The 18104-nt window shown below is 43.0% G+C and overlaps 2 protein-coding genes across 2 annotated transcripts in view; both read right to left on the reverse strand.

Moving 5' to 3' along the window:
- The window catches only part of KDM3B (lysine demethylase 3B), a 46902-nt gene extending 42566 nt beyond the window's left edge, over window positions 1-4336 (reverse strand). The window contains exons 1-2 of the mRNA XM_040078405.1: window positions 4166-4336; window positions 429-596 (exon numbers count right to left, since the gene is read on the reverse strand). Coding sequence (XP_039934339.1) covers window positions 429-596; window positions 4166-4336 — 339 coding nt within the window. The remainder of the gene's footprint in view (window positions 1-428; window positions 597-4165) is intronic.
- A 3885-nt stretch (window positions 4337-8221) lies between these two features.
- Window positions 8222-17633, reverse strand: LOC120759284 (C-terminal-binding protein 2-like). Its single transcript, XM_040078406.1, is given in 10 exon segments — window positions 8222-9918; window positions 10949-11069; window positions 11609-11736; window positions 12074-12204; window positions 13015-13229; window positions 13839-14045; window positions 16496-16640; window positions 16739-16893; window positions 17467-17566; window positions 17568-17633. Coding segments are annotated over 10 exon segments (1440 nt in total). The 3' UTR covers window positions 8222-9746.
- Between the last annotated feature and the right edge of the window lie 471 nt (window positions 17634-18104).

Raw genomic sequence — 18104 nt, forward strand, 5'->3', positions numbered from 1 at the left:
AAAGATGCCTTCTGGTATACCTATTTAATTGATGCAACAGCCTTTACCATACAGAGCTCTGGAGAGTGCTTTGTAAGACCAAAAGGCTTATTCTCACAATTCAGAAAAGCCTAACATACATAAAGTTTTAAACTAGGGAAAAATAATCTCTTCAGATACATAACACATTTCTTCAGAGACTAACTTGTAAATATCACTTTTCTGTACAATATGTAATAGCAATTTCTGGGGCAGGCACTGGAAGCATACTGCCTCTCCAATGCCTTCCCAAAGGCACTATTAAGTGCCAGTTAAGGAACTCCTATTACTAAAAGTCCATCCCAAGGAACTTTTGAACCTGCTAAATGGTGGCCTGTACAAGCCTTGAGTTTCACAGTGGAACTGATTAAAATCTCTGAGGATTTAAGGGCTTCTGGTCAAACACTCACCAGTGCAGGCCACTGTGCCTGCGAGATTTGAGTCCCCTGAAGTATAACTGGATCATTTCGAGGTGCCCAAACCAATGATCCTTCCAGTAGCAACACTATAACTTCTTCAGCATGGACTTTCACCCACGCATGTTGGTTCCAGTTACAGCCATCAAATTCCACAAAGATCTGATTAAAAAAATAAAAAATTCAGAAGGTATTTCACCTCTTTTCAGACACTTACTAGAAAATAATATTCCTACAATCTTGACGGAAAATGAGACAGCAACTTTAGTACGAAGAATCACGATAAGTGTTGCAATGCTAATACTGTGAATACATCTATATAGCTATGGGAATCAAATTAACAATTACTAACCTATGAAAAATTATTTATCCCCAAACATACATCACTAGCTCCAAATGCTGCATTTTCTTATACAAAATTGAAGACATGAAAGTCGTTCATCCCAAAATACAGATGACTCAATGCAAGCCTCTTTCACAGTAGGATTTTTTAGAGAATTTCAACACATTTACTTGGCACTTCAACAGACAGCCTGTATCAGTATGGTTAACTGACATTCACAGAACTTCACCCTTCAAGGTTTGTGATTGCAAAATCCACTCTAAATCAGTTTTGTCTTGTCTTGTACATTATTAAACTCCCTGAACAAATGCAAGTATTTTGGATGGCTTGAGATTACCCAGAATTACCAACTTGCTAGATTTTTAATAACCTTATTTACAAGTGTAACAATATAAACCACACTACACACATTACAAACCTAAATCACTATTCTGAGATATTATCTTCTTTTTTTTCCTAACACAAAGGACAACTGTTAAAGTCATTTGAAATTATATGGCAAGAATGCTAAGGTTACAAATCTCATTCCATGTCCTAACAACTGGAGCTATTAAGTGTTAAAAAAGTCACATTCCAATCTCTCATCTACAGAACTTACACACTTGCCAAAGATAACCAAACATGTCAGACGAACAGCAAAAAATTACTAATCAGTTAAGGAACACCTTAAGCTGGATAGTCAAAACAGGGTTTTGTAACCATTACAACATCACTGGGAAGCAATGAGGCACTAACCGGAGACAGACAGCTCTCTGCTTTATCAATAAACCGTATTAAAAGAAGTATAAGAGACCACTTACTCCTCTACCCCACTCCTCCCTCCAGACTCAAAAGCTCAAACCCCAAGGGAAGAATATGAAGTAATGCTCTTGATGAATTCTTGAACTCCATTACTGCTTAAGCTGCCCTGCTGAGAAACAATATCAGACCTTTCAAGATATCCTTCCACCAATTCAATAATTTTCATCAATATAGTGGAAACTAGACCAAACACCTTTCTGTTTTCAGTGGGCCTATAGCTTTCCTAATATTATACTTGTGCTACTTTGCCAGAAGTCCCTACACAAAACACTATGTCCCAGGCCTCCTAACTTTTATGGTATTGTAGAGCTTGCGTATGCATTAAAACAATCATCTCTCATACTTCTGTTCCACGTAACAAAAGCAGTACTGCCCTTCATGTGACGCATTGAGTTATTTTGCCACTAGTGTGTACCATGTACTTTTACAGTATTAGGAACAGACTGAAATAAAGCTCAACAGGTCTTTAATGATCCCATTCTAGTAAACATTTTGAGAAATAGGATAATACCTGTTTCCATTTAGAAGAGGCAAAGCTGTTGTCTAATAGCAGCATAGTTTTTCCTTAGGATTTCTTCTAGATTCTCTGAAGATGGAACAATTAGGATTAACCTTTATACCTTTTTTTTTTGTTGTTTGTTTGTTTGTTTGTTTTTTGTGGACTAACCACAATTAAGATTACTCCACATTATATCAAAATAAGAATGTCCAAGAGCTACTCTCTTTAACCAAAATTTTACAGGGGAAAAAATAATCCAAAAATCTTTCAGAGTCTCTGCTCGACCAGGAAAAAAAAAACAAACAAACAAACCCCAACAAAACCCATGCTTTCAAGTTTTATACTTCTTGTATATTCCCAAGATTTCTGCCCTAGAAAGGTGCAGATATTCAACTACACTTCTGTATTTCTGTAAGCTCAACATAAGACTACAGGCTAGTCACTGAAACCATCCTTATAGGATACTATGAGAAAGAGCAGACTTATGTAGACCGAAGAACAGAAAATAAATTTTTCCTAGCCTTTATCACACCTAGTCCACATTATTACCCTAGAAAAGTATGCCCTATACAGTGCTTGACTGCTTGGTGCCAACTCATCACTTCTTCTGACAGAATGAATTTAAAAAGAACTCTTTTCTGATAATATATCGTTGCCATTGTCACAGCAGCATTCATTATGCATAGAAGAGTACATGAAAACATTGAATGTCCCACTTTACTCTAAATTCTGCCTCGACTATTTTACACAGCTCACATTTTACAGTTCTTGCATAGATTTTTGAGAATACACTATTTATAGACAGCTACACCCCTGAAACAGTATTAAATGGAAGGTTACTGATGAAAGGAACTGGGGAGAGAACTGCAGTGCTGAATGAAGGCAATGAATTCACACACCAATGAAAATGCAAGAGTGCTGATGAGACACATGTCCAATGCAGTCTGCTACAAGAGTGGCTCTTCAGCTGGATCTTAGCCCTGACAGACTTTCACAATTCAGATAGTCTCAAACACTTGACACGTCTCCCTTTTGAAGAAACCCCTTCTGCATGGGTTTTTCTTTCCTCCTCCTTGAACAAGTTAGGCAGCAGCTAGAGTACAAAACCTCAGGTCTCAACTGCAGACACAGGATGGCAGGCCCCCCAGGTTTGCAAAGCCAAACCCAGCCCACTGCTTTCTGCTGACAGCCTTAGATGCAGTTCTACAACAAGGCCAAAGAAAGAGTATCACTAGAGGATGAATGTCAAAGAAACAGCTCAAAGCTGGAACTCTGCAAACAAGCCCAAAGAACTTATGGTAACTACTAATTTTTAAAAAATTAATCATAAAGAGAACTAAAACTCTTCACAAACACAGAACCTCATTCCTGCTGCCATGGGTCACTAAATCAGACACAGCCCTTCAAAGCATGCCAGCACTTAAAAACAAGGGCCTGCAGAGCTGACACCTGCAAAGAGAAACTCCACCAACACAGTTCAAGAGCTCTTTTTAAGATCTCCACCCAAGCGTTTCACTGAGGTATACTAGAAATAAACCAGACAAATGCTAACGAGTGCTTAAATACATTACATGAAGCTCAAATTACTACAACTAAAAACAAAATCTGAGACAAAATCAAATGGATGAGCCTCACTCAAAACTCAGACCTCAATGTATTTTTTCATATATAATTCACGCTGATCGAGAATATTTAACATCTTCCCGGCGGAAAAACAAAACCCCCCAAAACCCCAAAATAAAGCTTTGAGGTTATACACAAATAGACACATCAGGATCAGAAACGTCCCAGACGTATTTGTTTCACATGTATGCTACTTCCAACCACCGCACCGGCATGCCGGACCCCTCACGTACCTGCCCGGTCGCTCCGCCATTGCGCTCGTCGCAGGCTGGGCCCGCCGCTTCCAGCCCCGGAAGCGTCCGGCGGGCCCGGCGCTGCAGGAGTTCTCAGGGGGCCGCCGGCACAGTTCCTCCGCGGCATCCCGCCCGCCCCAGTCCAACCTGGCCCGTCCGCGGCCCTCGCGGGAGGCTCGACCCCCGGCCCCGTCCACGGTACTGTGCGCCCCACTCCCGCCCCGGGCCTCACCGCCAGATCCTGGGGCACTGCTCCACTCATGGCCCTCACGGTGCCGCTCCGCCAGGCCCGTGCGGGCAGCGCAGGCCCCGGCTCCGACCCCGCCGTCTCGCCCTCGCCCGGCCCCGCTGCCAGCAGCAGCAGAAGCCGCTTTCCCACGGGAGAGGCCGCCGCGTCCGCCATCCCCGCCGGGCAAAGCCGCCGCCGTCGCCCGAGCGCTCCGGCCGCAGCCGCCGCCCGAGGCACCGAGAGGCTCCTGCCCCGCGCTGGGCCCGAGCGCCGCCCGCCGCCGTCCCGGCGTGCACTGCGCGATCGACCCTGCCCCACAACGCCCCGCGCGGGACAGGCGGGACCCGGGCGGTGTGAGGGGCCGTCGGGAGGGACAGGCCCCGCGGTGCAGCGGGAGATCGGTTGGTGGGCGTGGGCCTTGCCTAGGATGAATCTCTCACGACCGCCAAGTTCAAAACCTGGAATTACGGCAGAAATCGAGTTTTAAGCTACATTTCGAGGTAAACACACGGAAGAACCAGTGCCCGCGTCTCAGGCTGGATCCCACAGATAGCATGAGGAACTGCTGCCGGCCCCAGAGGACCGGCAGCGCAGCACAGGGCGGGGTGCTTCGCTTTCCAGTGAGACAGATTTTGCAAAGGGGGTGCATTTAGGAAGTAATTAGGATACAAAGTCAGTATGTGAATGAATTCAGATGTCATGATTAGCTAATACATCTGAGTAGTTATCATGTAGCATAGCACAATCTCCTAAACCTGCCTTTTCAACATGAACCACAAAATACTTAAGCACCCTACAGTTAGAAAAATGACATGCGATTTTATATCTGTTTCTGCTTGTGCAGTAAAAGCACAGTAGCAGTGATATAAATTGGAATGAGGAGCAGATACTATATGCCATACCAGCACAAGGATACTCTTGTGGACGTAGGTTTCCTGTTGCATGTATTGTTTCTTCACTCTGGTACAGTCCCATTTGACATTGAATTAGCAACAGCAAAGGCAAGTTGCTTGCTTTCACTTCCATTTATTCCAATGGTTGTGCCCAGTTGTTTTAAGCAGATGGTATTTCCTCCTTTTTTACTTTATAGTTAGAGGGATGAAATGTACTGACTGGAATACAGGTAAGGCAATGCCCAATACCAGTTGAACAACTACACAAAACTTCAGAGTATCAGTGGCATCAGCACTCAGTGCTCTCCTGTGCTGTACAGCATCTCTAAGTTTTGATTTACTACACACAATTTTTTTAAATACAGTCCTACATGAAACTACTGAATGATAGTAGAGGCATTATATCTTGCACCTGAGTGCCATGGTAAATCCAAGATCAGTACTACATTCTTTGAAGACCAGTCGTGGCCCTCATGTCTTAAATTTCTTTACTGAAAACAGAAAGATCATCAGCTGTGCACCAGAAACAGTACCACCATATGAAAGATTCCAAGTCCTCCCTTGCCCCTTCCCATTCAACCAGCTCAGACTCCCATTGCTGTGATAAAGCAGACCAGCATTTCCCATGTCCCAAGCATGGTGCTGGATATTCCAATGGCATACAGCACCAGGTGGGCCAACAGTGATAAAATCCACCAAAAAGTTTCCTCAGTGTCATTAATGATTGACCCAGACACCATAAGCCACAAAACATGAAGTAAATTCAATACCAACTTTTCTATGCTAATTCTGTTGCCACGATCTCTGATTAATTAGAAAAATTAGTTTCATGAGCTGTACATTAATTTCAAATACTATTTTATTGTGAAAGGGTAAACTATGTACTTAAATGGCTGCAAAACCAGACATCACAATTTCAGCTTGTGAGAAATCAGGTAAGTAACCACCAACCTACACCCAAAGGTGTCCCTTAAGCACTGAAGATGGCTTCTTCTCCAGACTGCCACCTGCACAGCCTTGACTGATGGTCAATACTACAGGATACAAAGAAAGTAATTTGCCAGAGTGGCTGATCGAGGGACCAATTTTGTGGAATTTACACAATTTGAGAAAAGCGTGACTGAAGCGGACACTCACCTGTGCAGGTTTTCAACCCTCCCTTTCAATACTGTATCTAAGGCCACCCCTTCCATAGACAGCAGCCATGTTCTTTGGAGAACTTTATTAAAATATATCCAAGAAGTAGTCAAACATTTTCTCGTAAGCCAGGAGAGAACTGAGGTGAGGAAAACATCTGTACAGAGGACAGTGCTGTAAGTTTTTGTTTACATGCTTTATTTCAATGTTTCACAGTTTAATCATTGTCTACAAAAATATATTTCTGAAACTCTGAGTCCTCTATAAAAAAGGCTGGTCAGCAGCAGTGACCCTGAAAAACAGAATGTACCTTAGGATAGTGTGAGCACCTCCTGTAAGCAGATTAGTGTGGCTAGGGAACTCCTGCCTCACCCTGGGAGACTTCTGTTCTTTGGGATTAAAGCTCTGCACTAGTTCTGAAGGAAGGCATTAAAAAAAAAAAAAGTCAAAGGTTCTGTATACTGCACTAAGCTTGGGAGGGGGAGCTGCAAGTTCAGTGTATCACACAACAGAGTGCTAACAAAGCACTTGGCACTCAGGGAAAGAAGACCTCAGGATGCTTTAGTACCGGTAATTTTTTCTTTGAGTTATCCATTCAGAACAGCCTTTGTCAGGCAATAATAGGTTCAGGCTGTCAGCAGAGGTACAAACAGCACGCAAGCAGAGTAATCCTATAAATGCAAAGAAAGTCCTTTCAGGACAAGATGAGGGCTGTGTTCATTTTTACTTCAACATTTTCTGCTGTGGTTTTAATCAAAGTGAAAATTACTGTCAAATCCAATAACAAGCCTACATCATGTTGGATAGAACAGAGCCACTATTAGTGCTGTCAGCTTCAACTCCTTGGTACCCATAACTGGAAATATTTATTACATCCTCAATCATTTAATTCCTATGTATCTAGCCACCAAAAATATGAATGGAGAAACTCAAGTTTCCCCCAAATGAAATCTTTCTACTCTTCCTCTGCTCAGTTATTTGACTGCCTATAGAGATACTTGCAGTTAAGAAGGAAAAAAAAATAAATTGCCTCTTCTAAAAAAATAAATCTATCTTGCATTGTGCTCTAAAAAAGACAAGGTCAATGTACTCTGTTCCTCAAAGATTGTAATTAGATACCCCTTACCACAAAATAATCTCAGACCTGACCCCCTAAGCAGGGCAGGAATTTTCAGCAGCAAATAAAGAGCAGTTATTGATAGACTGCTTCCCTAATGTGGTAATAGAAGATGAGCTCTCTGAAAACTTTTCCACACCTGCTTATCAGAAGATCTTTCTGAGCCAGCAGCTTGTGAAATCTGAATTTCCTAGAGATTAGAGAATTCATGAAAGTGCTGATGGTTATTTTAGGTACATCTGCAATCAATGGGCTTCTGAGCTCTAGGCTTTTGTTCAGAAAAAGTTCTCCTGAATCTCATGCCTACCACTCATGCCTGCAGTCTCAGTCTGATCTGCTAAACCTGAGCAGCCAAGGAGGTATATGAATTTGAAGTAGAATCAGAATCATCCACAAAAACACAGAAGCGAAGAAACTTCACTGAGACAAATGCCTTATCAAAAAAAGACACTCAGCACTAAAAAACTAGTATTATCTCACTAATACTAAACAGCTAAAGTGTAAAATTTGTAAAAAAACACCTGAAGTTTACTTCTTGACTATTTTCCTTTCTTGAATTGCTGGGGGGAGTGGAGAAGGGGAGGAGAAAGGAATGAATCACTGTATTATTAGTAAGCCACTATAGAGAAGGCAGTATTAGAGAAAAAATTTAAACCAGGAAAAAAAAATCTGAGAAGTTAGTTATTCTGAAAGCTTTCCATACCTTCCTAAACTAAACCGCCTAAACAGTGGATTTTGTCCATACTTTAGGTTGTTTTTCCAGTCTGTTCCCATCTGTTCAGCTTCCAGTCACAGACACACAACAGAGAGAATAATCAAGGGAGGCAGAGAAACCCACATGATAGGGTATGCCTCCCATATAGCACCTACTTTAATATATCCAAACAACATGAACAAATCAATCAGGTATGGTTACATCTTGTGCATGGAAAGGCTATAACTGAAGTGTAACAAGATTAAATTAAAGGAAGACATGGAATTAAAGAAAAATCTACTCCTGGGGAACCTCTTTTGCTGAAGACTCCACATCCCTCAAAGAAGCGATTCATATTCAATTATTTGTGAAATGGAGAAGACTTGCCAGCAACAATTCTGCCTTGGCTTCAGGTAAAAAACTGAGAGTATCAGTTCTCCTTTTAGTTTCACAAAGCCTATTCTTGTAAAACAAACTGCTGTCTTGCATTGCTCTGCTGCCCTGCCCTGCCATAGAGACGCAGTATATCATAGAATATGCTGAGTTGGAAGGGACCTATCAGGATCATGGAGTCCAACTCCTGGCCTTGCACAGGACACACCAAGAATCCCAACATGGACCTGAAAGCATTGTCCAAAAACTTCTTGAACTCAGATGGGCTTAGTGCTGTGCCAGCCTCCCTGGGGAGTCTGTTCTAGTTCTCAGCTGCCTTCTGGGTGAAAAAACTTTCTCCTGACTGTCAAAAGCTGCCTTCTCCACTAGCACAGATAAGCAGGATACTACTTCTAGCTGATGCAATTATGCAAAAAGGAAAAAAACCCTCTATCTTAAAGCTTAGAATTCTAGTGTGATGGATCCCTTGTAGATAAACACTGCCACAGACTACGAGGTACTTGTGTGTGAGGAACCAGCAACTGCAGCTGCACATTATTGCTCCTCACTGTCTCTCAGTGCATGCTTTTCCTATTTCTCCATTTTCTTACCTTCTCCAAGTTATAGACACCAGGGTGAACAATTCTGAAGCCTCACAAACAGGGTGGCCACCCAAATATATTTGATTACATTTTAATCCATCCCAAACTATTTAAAAGGCTGGCTTTGACACTGTTACTTTTACCTTCAGGCCTAGAACTGCATAGAGAAAACTTGGTATGGTTAAGAACTAACAGTGCCTGCACTATGCCTGTTCTCACAGGAAATGTTAATTAAAACAAAGTAACAAACAGAGCTTAGCCTGGCTGCCTTCTATCAAGGGTATAATGAAGACAATAGCCACAACTTTTCCAATTCACTAATATTTTTTTTCTAATACTCTCCATGGCTACTCTTAAAGAGGTTCAGCCAAATTAAATTTAAGTTACAAGTCACAACTGAAAAGTGTACACTTAAGTTCAGAATACCGAGGACCATCCCTGATCAGGTGGCTTCACTTCAATTTTCAACCACACAAAGACAGCTCCCTGTCACAGACAACTGAAGCAGATACATGGGAGAACTGATTCATTAAGCCAAGGGGAGGCAAGGTCACTGCTGCCATGCCCCAGAGAAGGAGAAAGATTCATAAGGAAATTATAACTAAAAGGTTACAAAATAAAGGCAAGAGCTAAAGTCTGTCGGCAATGAAATGCATTCTCCTGTCCCATGTGAACAGGAAACAGTGTCTGTAGGGTGTTAAAGAATGTCTTAGGAGGAGATGCCCTCCTACTTTTTTCTGCTGTCAAAGGAGAGGAGAGAAACACACTGCTATTGGTCAGCAGGAATCTCTCTCTCTGCATCCAGTTTGCTTGTCTCTCCCGGGGAAGGGGTACGTGGTGCAGAATGAGAGACAGGAGGGATCCCATGAGCTACAATCCCTTCCACTACTGGTGGTTCTGGTAGCCCAGGATTGGCTACTCCCACTACTCCTGGAGGAAACCTAAAACCAACAAAAACATAGAAATTACAAGCTTGTCCAACAGAGTTATTCAAAGGAAAAGGAGCCATGCCCTCAGATGTGCTGAAAACAAATTCCTCTTTCTAACAGAAATGCTCCGAGATAGAACACTGGAAGTCTCCAGAGCTGAAGAGTAGCAGTGGTATCCTAATGCCAAATGGCACCTATTTGCAGAAAGACCCAGACAGTCCGAGGTCACATACTAAGCATTTGAAAACAGATACAAAATTTATCTCCAGTTGAAAATATGAGGCACTCTATGAAGGCACATGGAGGGAATTCCCTCCCCATAAGCAGGAGAGGTGTAAGCTGCAGTTATCCTTCACTGGGCTCCAAGACAGAAAAATTAAGAATCTAAACTAATAAAACAGCTAGATGCAAGACAAAAAATAGGAGTGACAGTCATGAATTGCTAATGAACTATTCTTCCATCACTTCCATTCTGCTTCCCTATGCCCTCTCCATAAATACATCTCAACGTCTGTAGATGTCTCATCGAAGGAAAGAGAATATATTTCCTACTTTGCAGATGGGAGACAAACAGAAGGGAAGCAACCTGTCCACAATCACTTAGCCAGGTTGTAACAGATAAACTCAAATACACTCTGTTTGGACTACTAAACAAATCCCCTGGACAATGTCTCAGTAATGGTCCATATCTGGGCTACATGTAAGAACTGTGCTTTGTTTATATAGCCCTAATGATATGCACAATTTCTAATGTAGAGTTACAGTCCTTTTTTGGGATATTTAGCAGGCTTTCTTATATTAAGGTATCTCTTGGGCATGTCTTCCAAGGATTTGGAAATACTGACCGGTATGCGGCTAGAACTAAATATGACCAAGTACATGTTGAATACTCATACAGCTTTAGAAGTGCTGCTGGAGTTTGGGAAAGAGCTCATATAGAGTATATAAGAACAAAGACATACCTGCTTGCAGGTACAAGCAGTTGTCAAACCCCTGGCCTACTTCAGCAGGAAGATATGCTTGGATAACCTATGTATCTCACCTGTAAGCTGCAGCTCCATTGAGTTCTGGGTGGACAGTTGCAGGATCAATATTGGACCACTGAGCTGCTAACAGCAAGTACTCCTTATTAACACAGTTTCTCAAAGCATCAGGTATGTGACCTGCAAGGGCACCAAAAGTGACAAAAAAACCAGAAAACAGGTAGGAGAGATTTGTCCCCTGCAGCATTTACAAAGGAAAGTAGAAAGGAAAAGTGCAAAATCTTTTAATCCGCCTCCACAGAATAACACTGGGTACGGGAGACTCTCCTCTAAGCATCTGTGTCTGGGGACGGCAAGAAACTGATCTTTTCTTCCCACTTCTATGATCATGCCAAAATTATTGCCACAAACTGTAACTGCCAAGCCTCACTTTTTTCAAGAGACAACATGTACTACTCAAAGAAAAAAGCATACAGTAAAACTGTCAAAGGAATTATTGCAAAGGATTTGGAAGATGTAGGTAAAAAGGCTCTCTCAAGGAGAGCCATTTTGGCATTAGGTACAAGAATTCTCAGACGGCAAAGATACAATTATCAACTTACACTCCAGTCACAGAAACCAGTTAATGAGTCTAAATATTCAGAACGCTCAGCATAATCCTTGCAGTGAACTAACAAAAAGCCACTAATTCAGCAGCAGCTGCAAATCTTCTTCGTTACCTGTAATAGCTCTGCGGATCTCTCTAGCTGCGTCCTCTCTGGATTCAATGGAAGCCTGTTCACTGTACCAGGCAGTGTGAGGGGTGCAGATAACATTGGGTGCATCTTTTAACGGCCCCTGAGCGAAACTGGGGGGGAGGGAAGAATGTTTTTCTCCAGAACTGGTAACCCCATTTGTCCTTTTGGACATCACTGTAACCCATATAACAACAAAAAAACCCAAAACAAAACAACACAACAACAACCAAAAAACAAAACAAAACAAAACAACAACAAAAAAAACAACCCAAAAAACTCCCCACCAAACAAAAAAAGCCCACACACACCAACAACAAACAAAAAAACCCCAAAACACAACACACCCCCAAAAAAACTCCACAAAACAAAACAAAACCAAACCCCCAGAAGAATCATCCAGTTTAGGTGAACCACTAGATAGCAGCAGGTATGCAAGTACAACATTACCTGAAAGGCTCAGACTCATGCACATCCAATGCTGTTCCTCTGATTCTCCCCTCTTTCAAGGCTTGTGCTAAGGCTTTCTCATCTACCAGCCCTCCCCGGGCTGTGTTCACTAAGAAGCAGCCCTGACGCATCTGGAAGAAGAAAAACAGTACGTGCACTGAGAATGAGACTTTTCATGGAAGCTAAGCGAATCTTGGGAAGTCTACTGGAAATGAGCAGGAGCCTGCAGTGATTAGATGAGGCCTGGAGAAACTAAGAGTGCTTTCACTGCAAAGCTTATCACAGGGGAAATGCCTGCAAGCAATGCTTGAGAAATTTGCTTTAAAAACGAACAAACAAAACCACAAGACAACAAGGCCAAAAGTGGAACTCTCAAGTTCTGCACTCCATATTCATCCTACTATATTAAAAAAAAAAACAACCAACAACCAACAAAACGGGACAGGAATCATGAATCAAGTATCCAGCTATACAAAACTGGACTACAATGTCCAAATGTCTCTCACAAAAGCACTGGAAAGCATTCACAGACTAGTGGAGTTTAGCCCAAAACTGGCTTTGCAGTGGGCTTGGGCTAGCAAGGGAGGCTTTAGCAGTGCTGTGTAAAACAACGTATACAGTCCCAGCCACACCACATCTAGCTCTAACCAGCAGAGTAAATTATTTTAAAGATAATTTGAAATGATGGAATCACTTAAAATATTCTTTATAAAGGAAACTATTTTGCAAGAAGAGCCAATCCTATTCTTCTCTTAACATAAAATTCTATACAGCACAAAGCACAGGCACCCGGATCCACATGCGCCCAGCCTCCAAAGGCAGCAGGAGGCACACAACAGAGGCAGCAGGATTCACACGCTCTCAGCCTCTGTGAAAGCAGCAGTTTTGGTTTGCATTCATTTCCACAGTGCTCTGTGGGAGAAATCAAGCTCCTGCTGCACCTGTTTAATAGTGAAGTCATTGATGAGGTGATGGTTATGTTCATTCAGGCTGCAGTGCAATGTGATGCAATCGCTGTGCATTAGTAGATCCTGCAGGGTTCCTACTCGTTGTAAACCCAAGGATCGCTCCACTCCATCCGGCAGATAGGGATCATAGAAAATCACGTTGAAGCCAAAGGACTTGGCTCGCAGAGCCACTGCCTGTCCAACTCGGCCTTCACAAAAGAAAACCCACAATCATCAAGGAAAGGTAAAACAACTTTAAAGACAAGATACTGGGGTAGACTGGGTGCTTACACTGAAGTTTACTGCCAGGGCCCAAGATATCGCAGCCCTGGAAACCCCGACTGGGGTTGCCACAGAGATCCAGAGGAGGCTATTCAATGCTGCTCCTGTGTAGCTAATTCTAGTTCTTCCCCATGCAATAGCCAGAGCTTAGTCAAGAAGCAGTTCTGTTTTCAAACCAAATCTAGACTATGAGTCAGAGATAATCTGGCTACAAGAACTTGGAGAATGAATTCGTAGCCTCCTTTCAGGCAGCTTTGCTACTGATACAGAACCTAGCGCAGAGGGAAACGGTCACCAAGAAGAGCTATATGAATGTTCCAATTCTTCTAACCATTTGAAATCGAAAAAAGAGTACCCAATTCCCTGACATACACCCAACTCTTGAAGATATCCAGAACAGGGCACTAACATTCCTTAAGAGTCTGTGTGTTTCACAAAGAACACTTTTAGAATTATCACTTTTCTCAGTATGTGACTCTTAGCTTCCCAAAAACATTTACAGTTCTCTTTTTAGTCTAACAATTCCCATCACTTACCCAGTCCAATGATGCCCAAAGTCTCCCCACGGATACGCACAGCACCTCCAGCCACCTCTCGAATCTGTTCTACACTTGAGGCTCGATTCCCTTCCCGCAGAGCCTGATGTAGCCAAGTAACACGGCGATAGAGGTTCAAGATGTGGCAGAGAGTAGAGTCAGCAGTCTCCTCTACTGAGGAGGAGGGGATGTTGCAAACTGCAATGCCTACAAAGCCATAGAGGTCATATAAAATTTTTAGCATCACAATTCTAAACCAACATAAAGCTCTTTAAGCACAAATGCTCCAAGATAATTCAGTACTCCAGAACTCAAGAAACACAGGATTCATTTCAGAACCTCGTTCTACAAAAAAATACAGATGTGACCAGCCATCTTTCCAATATCCCAGGAAATACCATTCCTTCCTTATAAATATCTATTTAATTGACACACTTACCAGAAAAACAAACATACAAACTAGCTAAAATGAGAAAACTGGGCCATACAAGTGACACAAGCAACTGACTAAAGAGATCTGCATTCAAAAAGATGCACCCCTCCCACAGATACTTCTGACAAGTTAACAAGGCAGACTGTAGAAGAATTGAGACAGATGGCTGAACTCTTCATGCCTCACAGTCCAGATGCTCACTGCAAGCATCAGCCTCCCCAGGAGGAACAATAAGTAACTAACTCATTAAATGCAGACAGAAGCCCCAGGAGCTTCTCTAAATCCATTTGAACTTAAGCTTAAAAATAACAACACATAACACTCCCACTCTAGAAAAACATACAACCACAAGGACCATAAAACCCATGGTAAATTAGTAACGCAGAGTTGAAGCCCTAAAAGCATAAATTACTACCAGAAAAGGAGAAAAGGGAAAGATGGAACACTGTATCAAAATCTGGTAAGTCCTGAGCAGTCTATGACAAGACACACACACACAAACAAAAAAAAAAAAAAAAAAAAAAAAAAAAAAAAAAAAAAGAGGGAGGAGGCTGGAAAGATAGTGTTTCATTTCTGCTGGTTCACAAACCAGCCAAGAAAATTAGATTGAAAAATGGTCTCTTCCCAAACATAACCCTAGTTGCTTGACAAACCAAGGCAACTGTTCTACCTCAAAAGTCCACCACCTAGCTAAAAACTAGAAATAAAATCTAGATAATGGTTGAAGACATCATGAAGACATCATTGTTTCATAAGCCTAGTCACAGGAGACATTTGGCTAAACTCAGACTGTGCTTTCCCATGAGAATTAGGAGAGCAATGGCCACGGACAATCCCAATATCTGACTGTTTTTCTCTATCAAATTATTTCCAGTTTTGCCATAATGCCACACAGACGACTCAGAGGCCATGAGTAGGGGTGGTAGAAAAACCCAATTTCTCTTAATCTCATTGATTACCATCTCATTCAACTCTGGACAAGCCCCGTGCATCCATCTGTTACACAGCCAGACACAGATTTGTGTTAACGTGCAGTATTACACCTAAATGTAAGAAGACACAAACACAGACAACAGCCCTTTGGTCTGAAGATTCAGAACACACAAGGAACAGTATCTTACCTCTGAATGAATTAAAACGCCTGGCAAAGCATGAAAACAACCATTAACTGTCCATGGAAAAGCAAATCTGGCCATGTGTAAGGGTCATCACACTGTCACTCCAAAGCAAAAGTGGCAAGCAATGGTGTGATGGTGAAAGAACTTTGACTCATTTCACCTTGGATTAATGAGTGTGCAGTGTGAGAAAAGGGAAATCTTTGAATCTGAATGAATCAAAGAAAGTGACCTTAAGTAGAGAAATGTAAGACTACATTAGGTTCCAAACTCAGCACAAATATATAAAGGCTGGATGAAAGCCAAGGATCTTGACAGGAACTCTTGAGACTATTCCTTTGAATCATCCAAATGAAAAGGCTTTTTTGACGTAATTCAAGCACTAGCCCAATACACATTCTTCATTTACCAGTAATTCTTACAGATCTGAAAATTGCAATGCTTTCCTCTTTCAATTTTATATACTAATACCTGTATTTGACTTAAGCTTAACAAGACCTGCATTACACTAAGTAAGCTTTTGAATCCCTTACACTTGTAAAACTTAAAAAGGGGAAGAGTACTTAAGTGATCCATCTCACCTAGGAGGCTAAAAGGTCCAGAAGTCTCACTTCCATCTGTTTAATAAATAGCACCTTTTTGTCACCTAATCCAGACATTTTTCACATGCTTCGGGTTAATAAAGTTTTGTATCAGAACCTCCTTACAAATATAAAATTAAGAGGAAAACTCATGAAGCATTTACAGTGAGTTTATCCTGCATCAGCATTTGCAGGTGGCTTTCAGACATCCATTTGCTCAGCGGTCACAAAAAGACCAAAGACACCACCAAAAGTTACCTAAACACCATATTCAGGTTCCTGAATCCCAAGCAACAACAAAGACACTAACATCTATAGCAGAGCAAACTAAAAACTAAGAATCTTTCTTTTAAGCCACCTTCCAGTCCTCTATTGGTCAGCCTCCTAAAGACACCTGATACTGAGCAGCTCCAAATCTTCGAACATAAAAGTTTTTTAATGTACTCAGCTATAACACACAAAACATGTGCAGTGTTCCATTTCACATTCAGTTCTGATCACAACAGACACCTAATGGCGTAATCATACCTAATTCTGCAGCAGATTTGATGTCAACATTGTCATAGCCACTGCCAATACGCACAATGACCCTGAGGGCTTTGAATTTCTCCAGATCCTGACGAGAAAGGGTAATGGTGTGATACATCAGAGCTCCTACTGCCTCATTCAGCACCTATTAAAAAAAACCAAAAAACAGTCCAAATCAATATCTAGTTTGGTTACCTAAGTAGCAAAGCTTTACTTCCAAATCTTGCTCATCTTCTTGCCCACCTTTTCATGGATTTCCTGAGTTGACTGAGCATCACAAAATGCCACAGTAGCAACATCCTTCAAGATGGGCATCTCCACAGTGCAATCTCGTCCATCCAGGAGTGCAACCAGTGGCCGTGCTGGCATTGGGCCATTCACTATAGGAGGCCGTATGCCTATTAAGAAAGTCAGCAGGAGTGATTATATGAAAGAAAAGAATCCTGGAACCTTCATCCGTTAGTCCAATAAGTTGCTAATAGTATTTAGGAATAGAATAGGCAAAGCAAAAGACATGAATAAGAAACAAACACAGCAAAAGACGCTCGGAAAAAACCCTCAACCACCTCTGCCACCACTTAGATGAAGGAAAATAAAGCATCTATTATCAATAATGTATTACAGATGATCTACTCAGCAGCATGCCATCTTACTCCAGGCTCCTAAAACGAATGACAAAGTCGCTTCACACCCCCTCCCCAGTGACCTCCCCCCCTCCATCCCAGCATACCCAGATAACATTTCCCCCTTAAGTGAGCAGAACTTGTACGTCCACAAAGTCTCCGACAGTCACTAGCATCCGGCCCTTTCCAGAAGGCCATAGGCAGCGCCTCCGCGTGCGGCGGGGCCCTGCTCGCCGCCGGCCGGGCGGACACTCAGCCCCACGGGCGCGCAGCGGCTGCGTCGGGTCCCCGCGGCATAGGGCAGGTGCCGCTGCCCGCTACTGCCGTCGGGCGCCCGCCCCGCCTCACCTTCGCAGATCCGGTCCAGACGCTGCCGCTTCACTTTGTGCCGGTCCATGGGCCGGGCGGGGCCGCGCCGCCCTCGGCGCCACGGAAGGACCCGGGATCCCGTCACTCACCGCCCGCGCCGCTCCGGCGGAACCGGAAAGACGCAGCTGGGCCCACGCGAGCGGCATCGCCACCACAGAGGAGCCGCGCGCTTCCGCTTCCGGTCCGCGGAGCTTGGGCGTGTGGGGGGAGCGGGACCCGGCGGTACGGAGCCGAGCCGAGCAGGGCGGGGCCGCTGCGCGGGCTCGTTCGGATCTCCCGGGTCACAGCCGGCTTGCCGCCGCTGCGGCTGCAGGGAATGGACAGGGAGGGTGATTGCAAAAAGCTGGGAGGTGGATCCTGGGATCCAGATTCAGGTCTTTTTAGAAAGCTTTCTGTACATGAGACAAAGCAAGGAGCCATTCAAATCGGTTCTGCTTCTGTTTTGCCACCTTTGCAGCCGGGTCTCCCACACCTGTCCCGTGCTTCTAGTAGTGGATCAGCGCTCCAATACCCGCCAATCCTGAGAACCCACTGCAGAAATCACAACAAGGACATCAAGCAAGTTCTGTACAGTATTGAAAAACAAAGCTATTTATTACACAAACGTTCCTGGTACC

This window comes from Hirundo rustica, chromosome 14 (genome assembly GCF_015227805.2).
Source record: "Hirundo rustica isolate bHirRus1 chromosome 14, bHirRus1.pri.v3, whole genome shotgun sequence".
In the NCBI taxonomy this organism is placed as follows: Eukaryota; Metazoa; Chordata; class Aves; order Passeriformes; family Hirundinidae; genus Hirundo; species Hirundo rustica.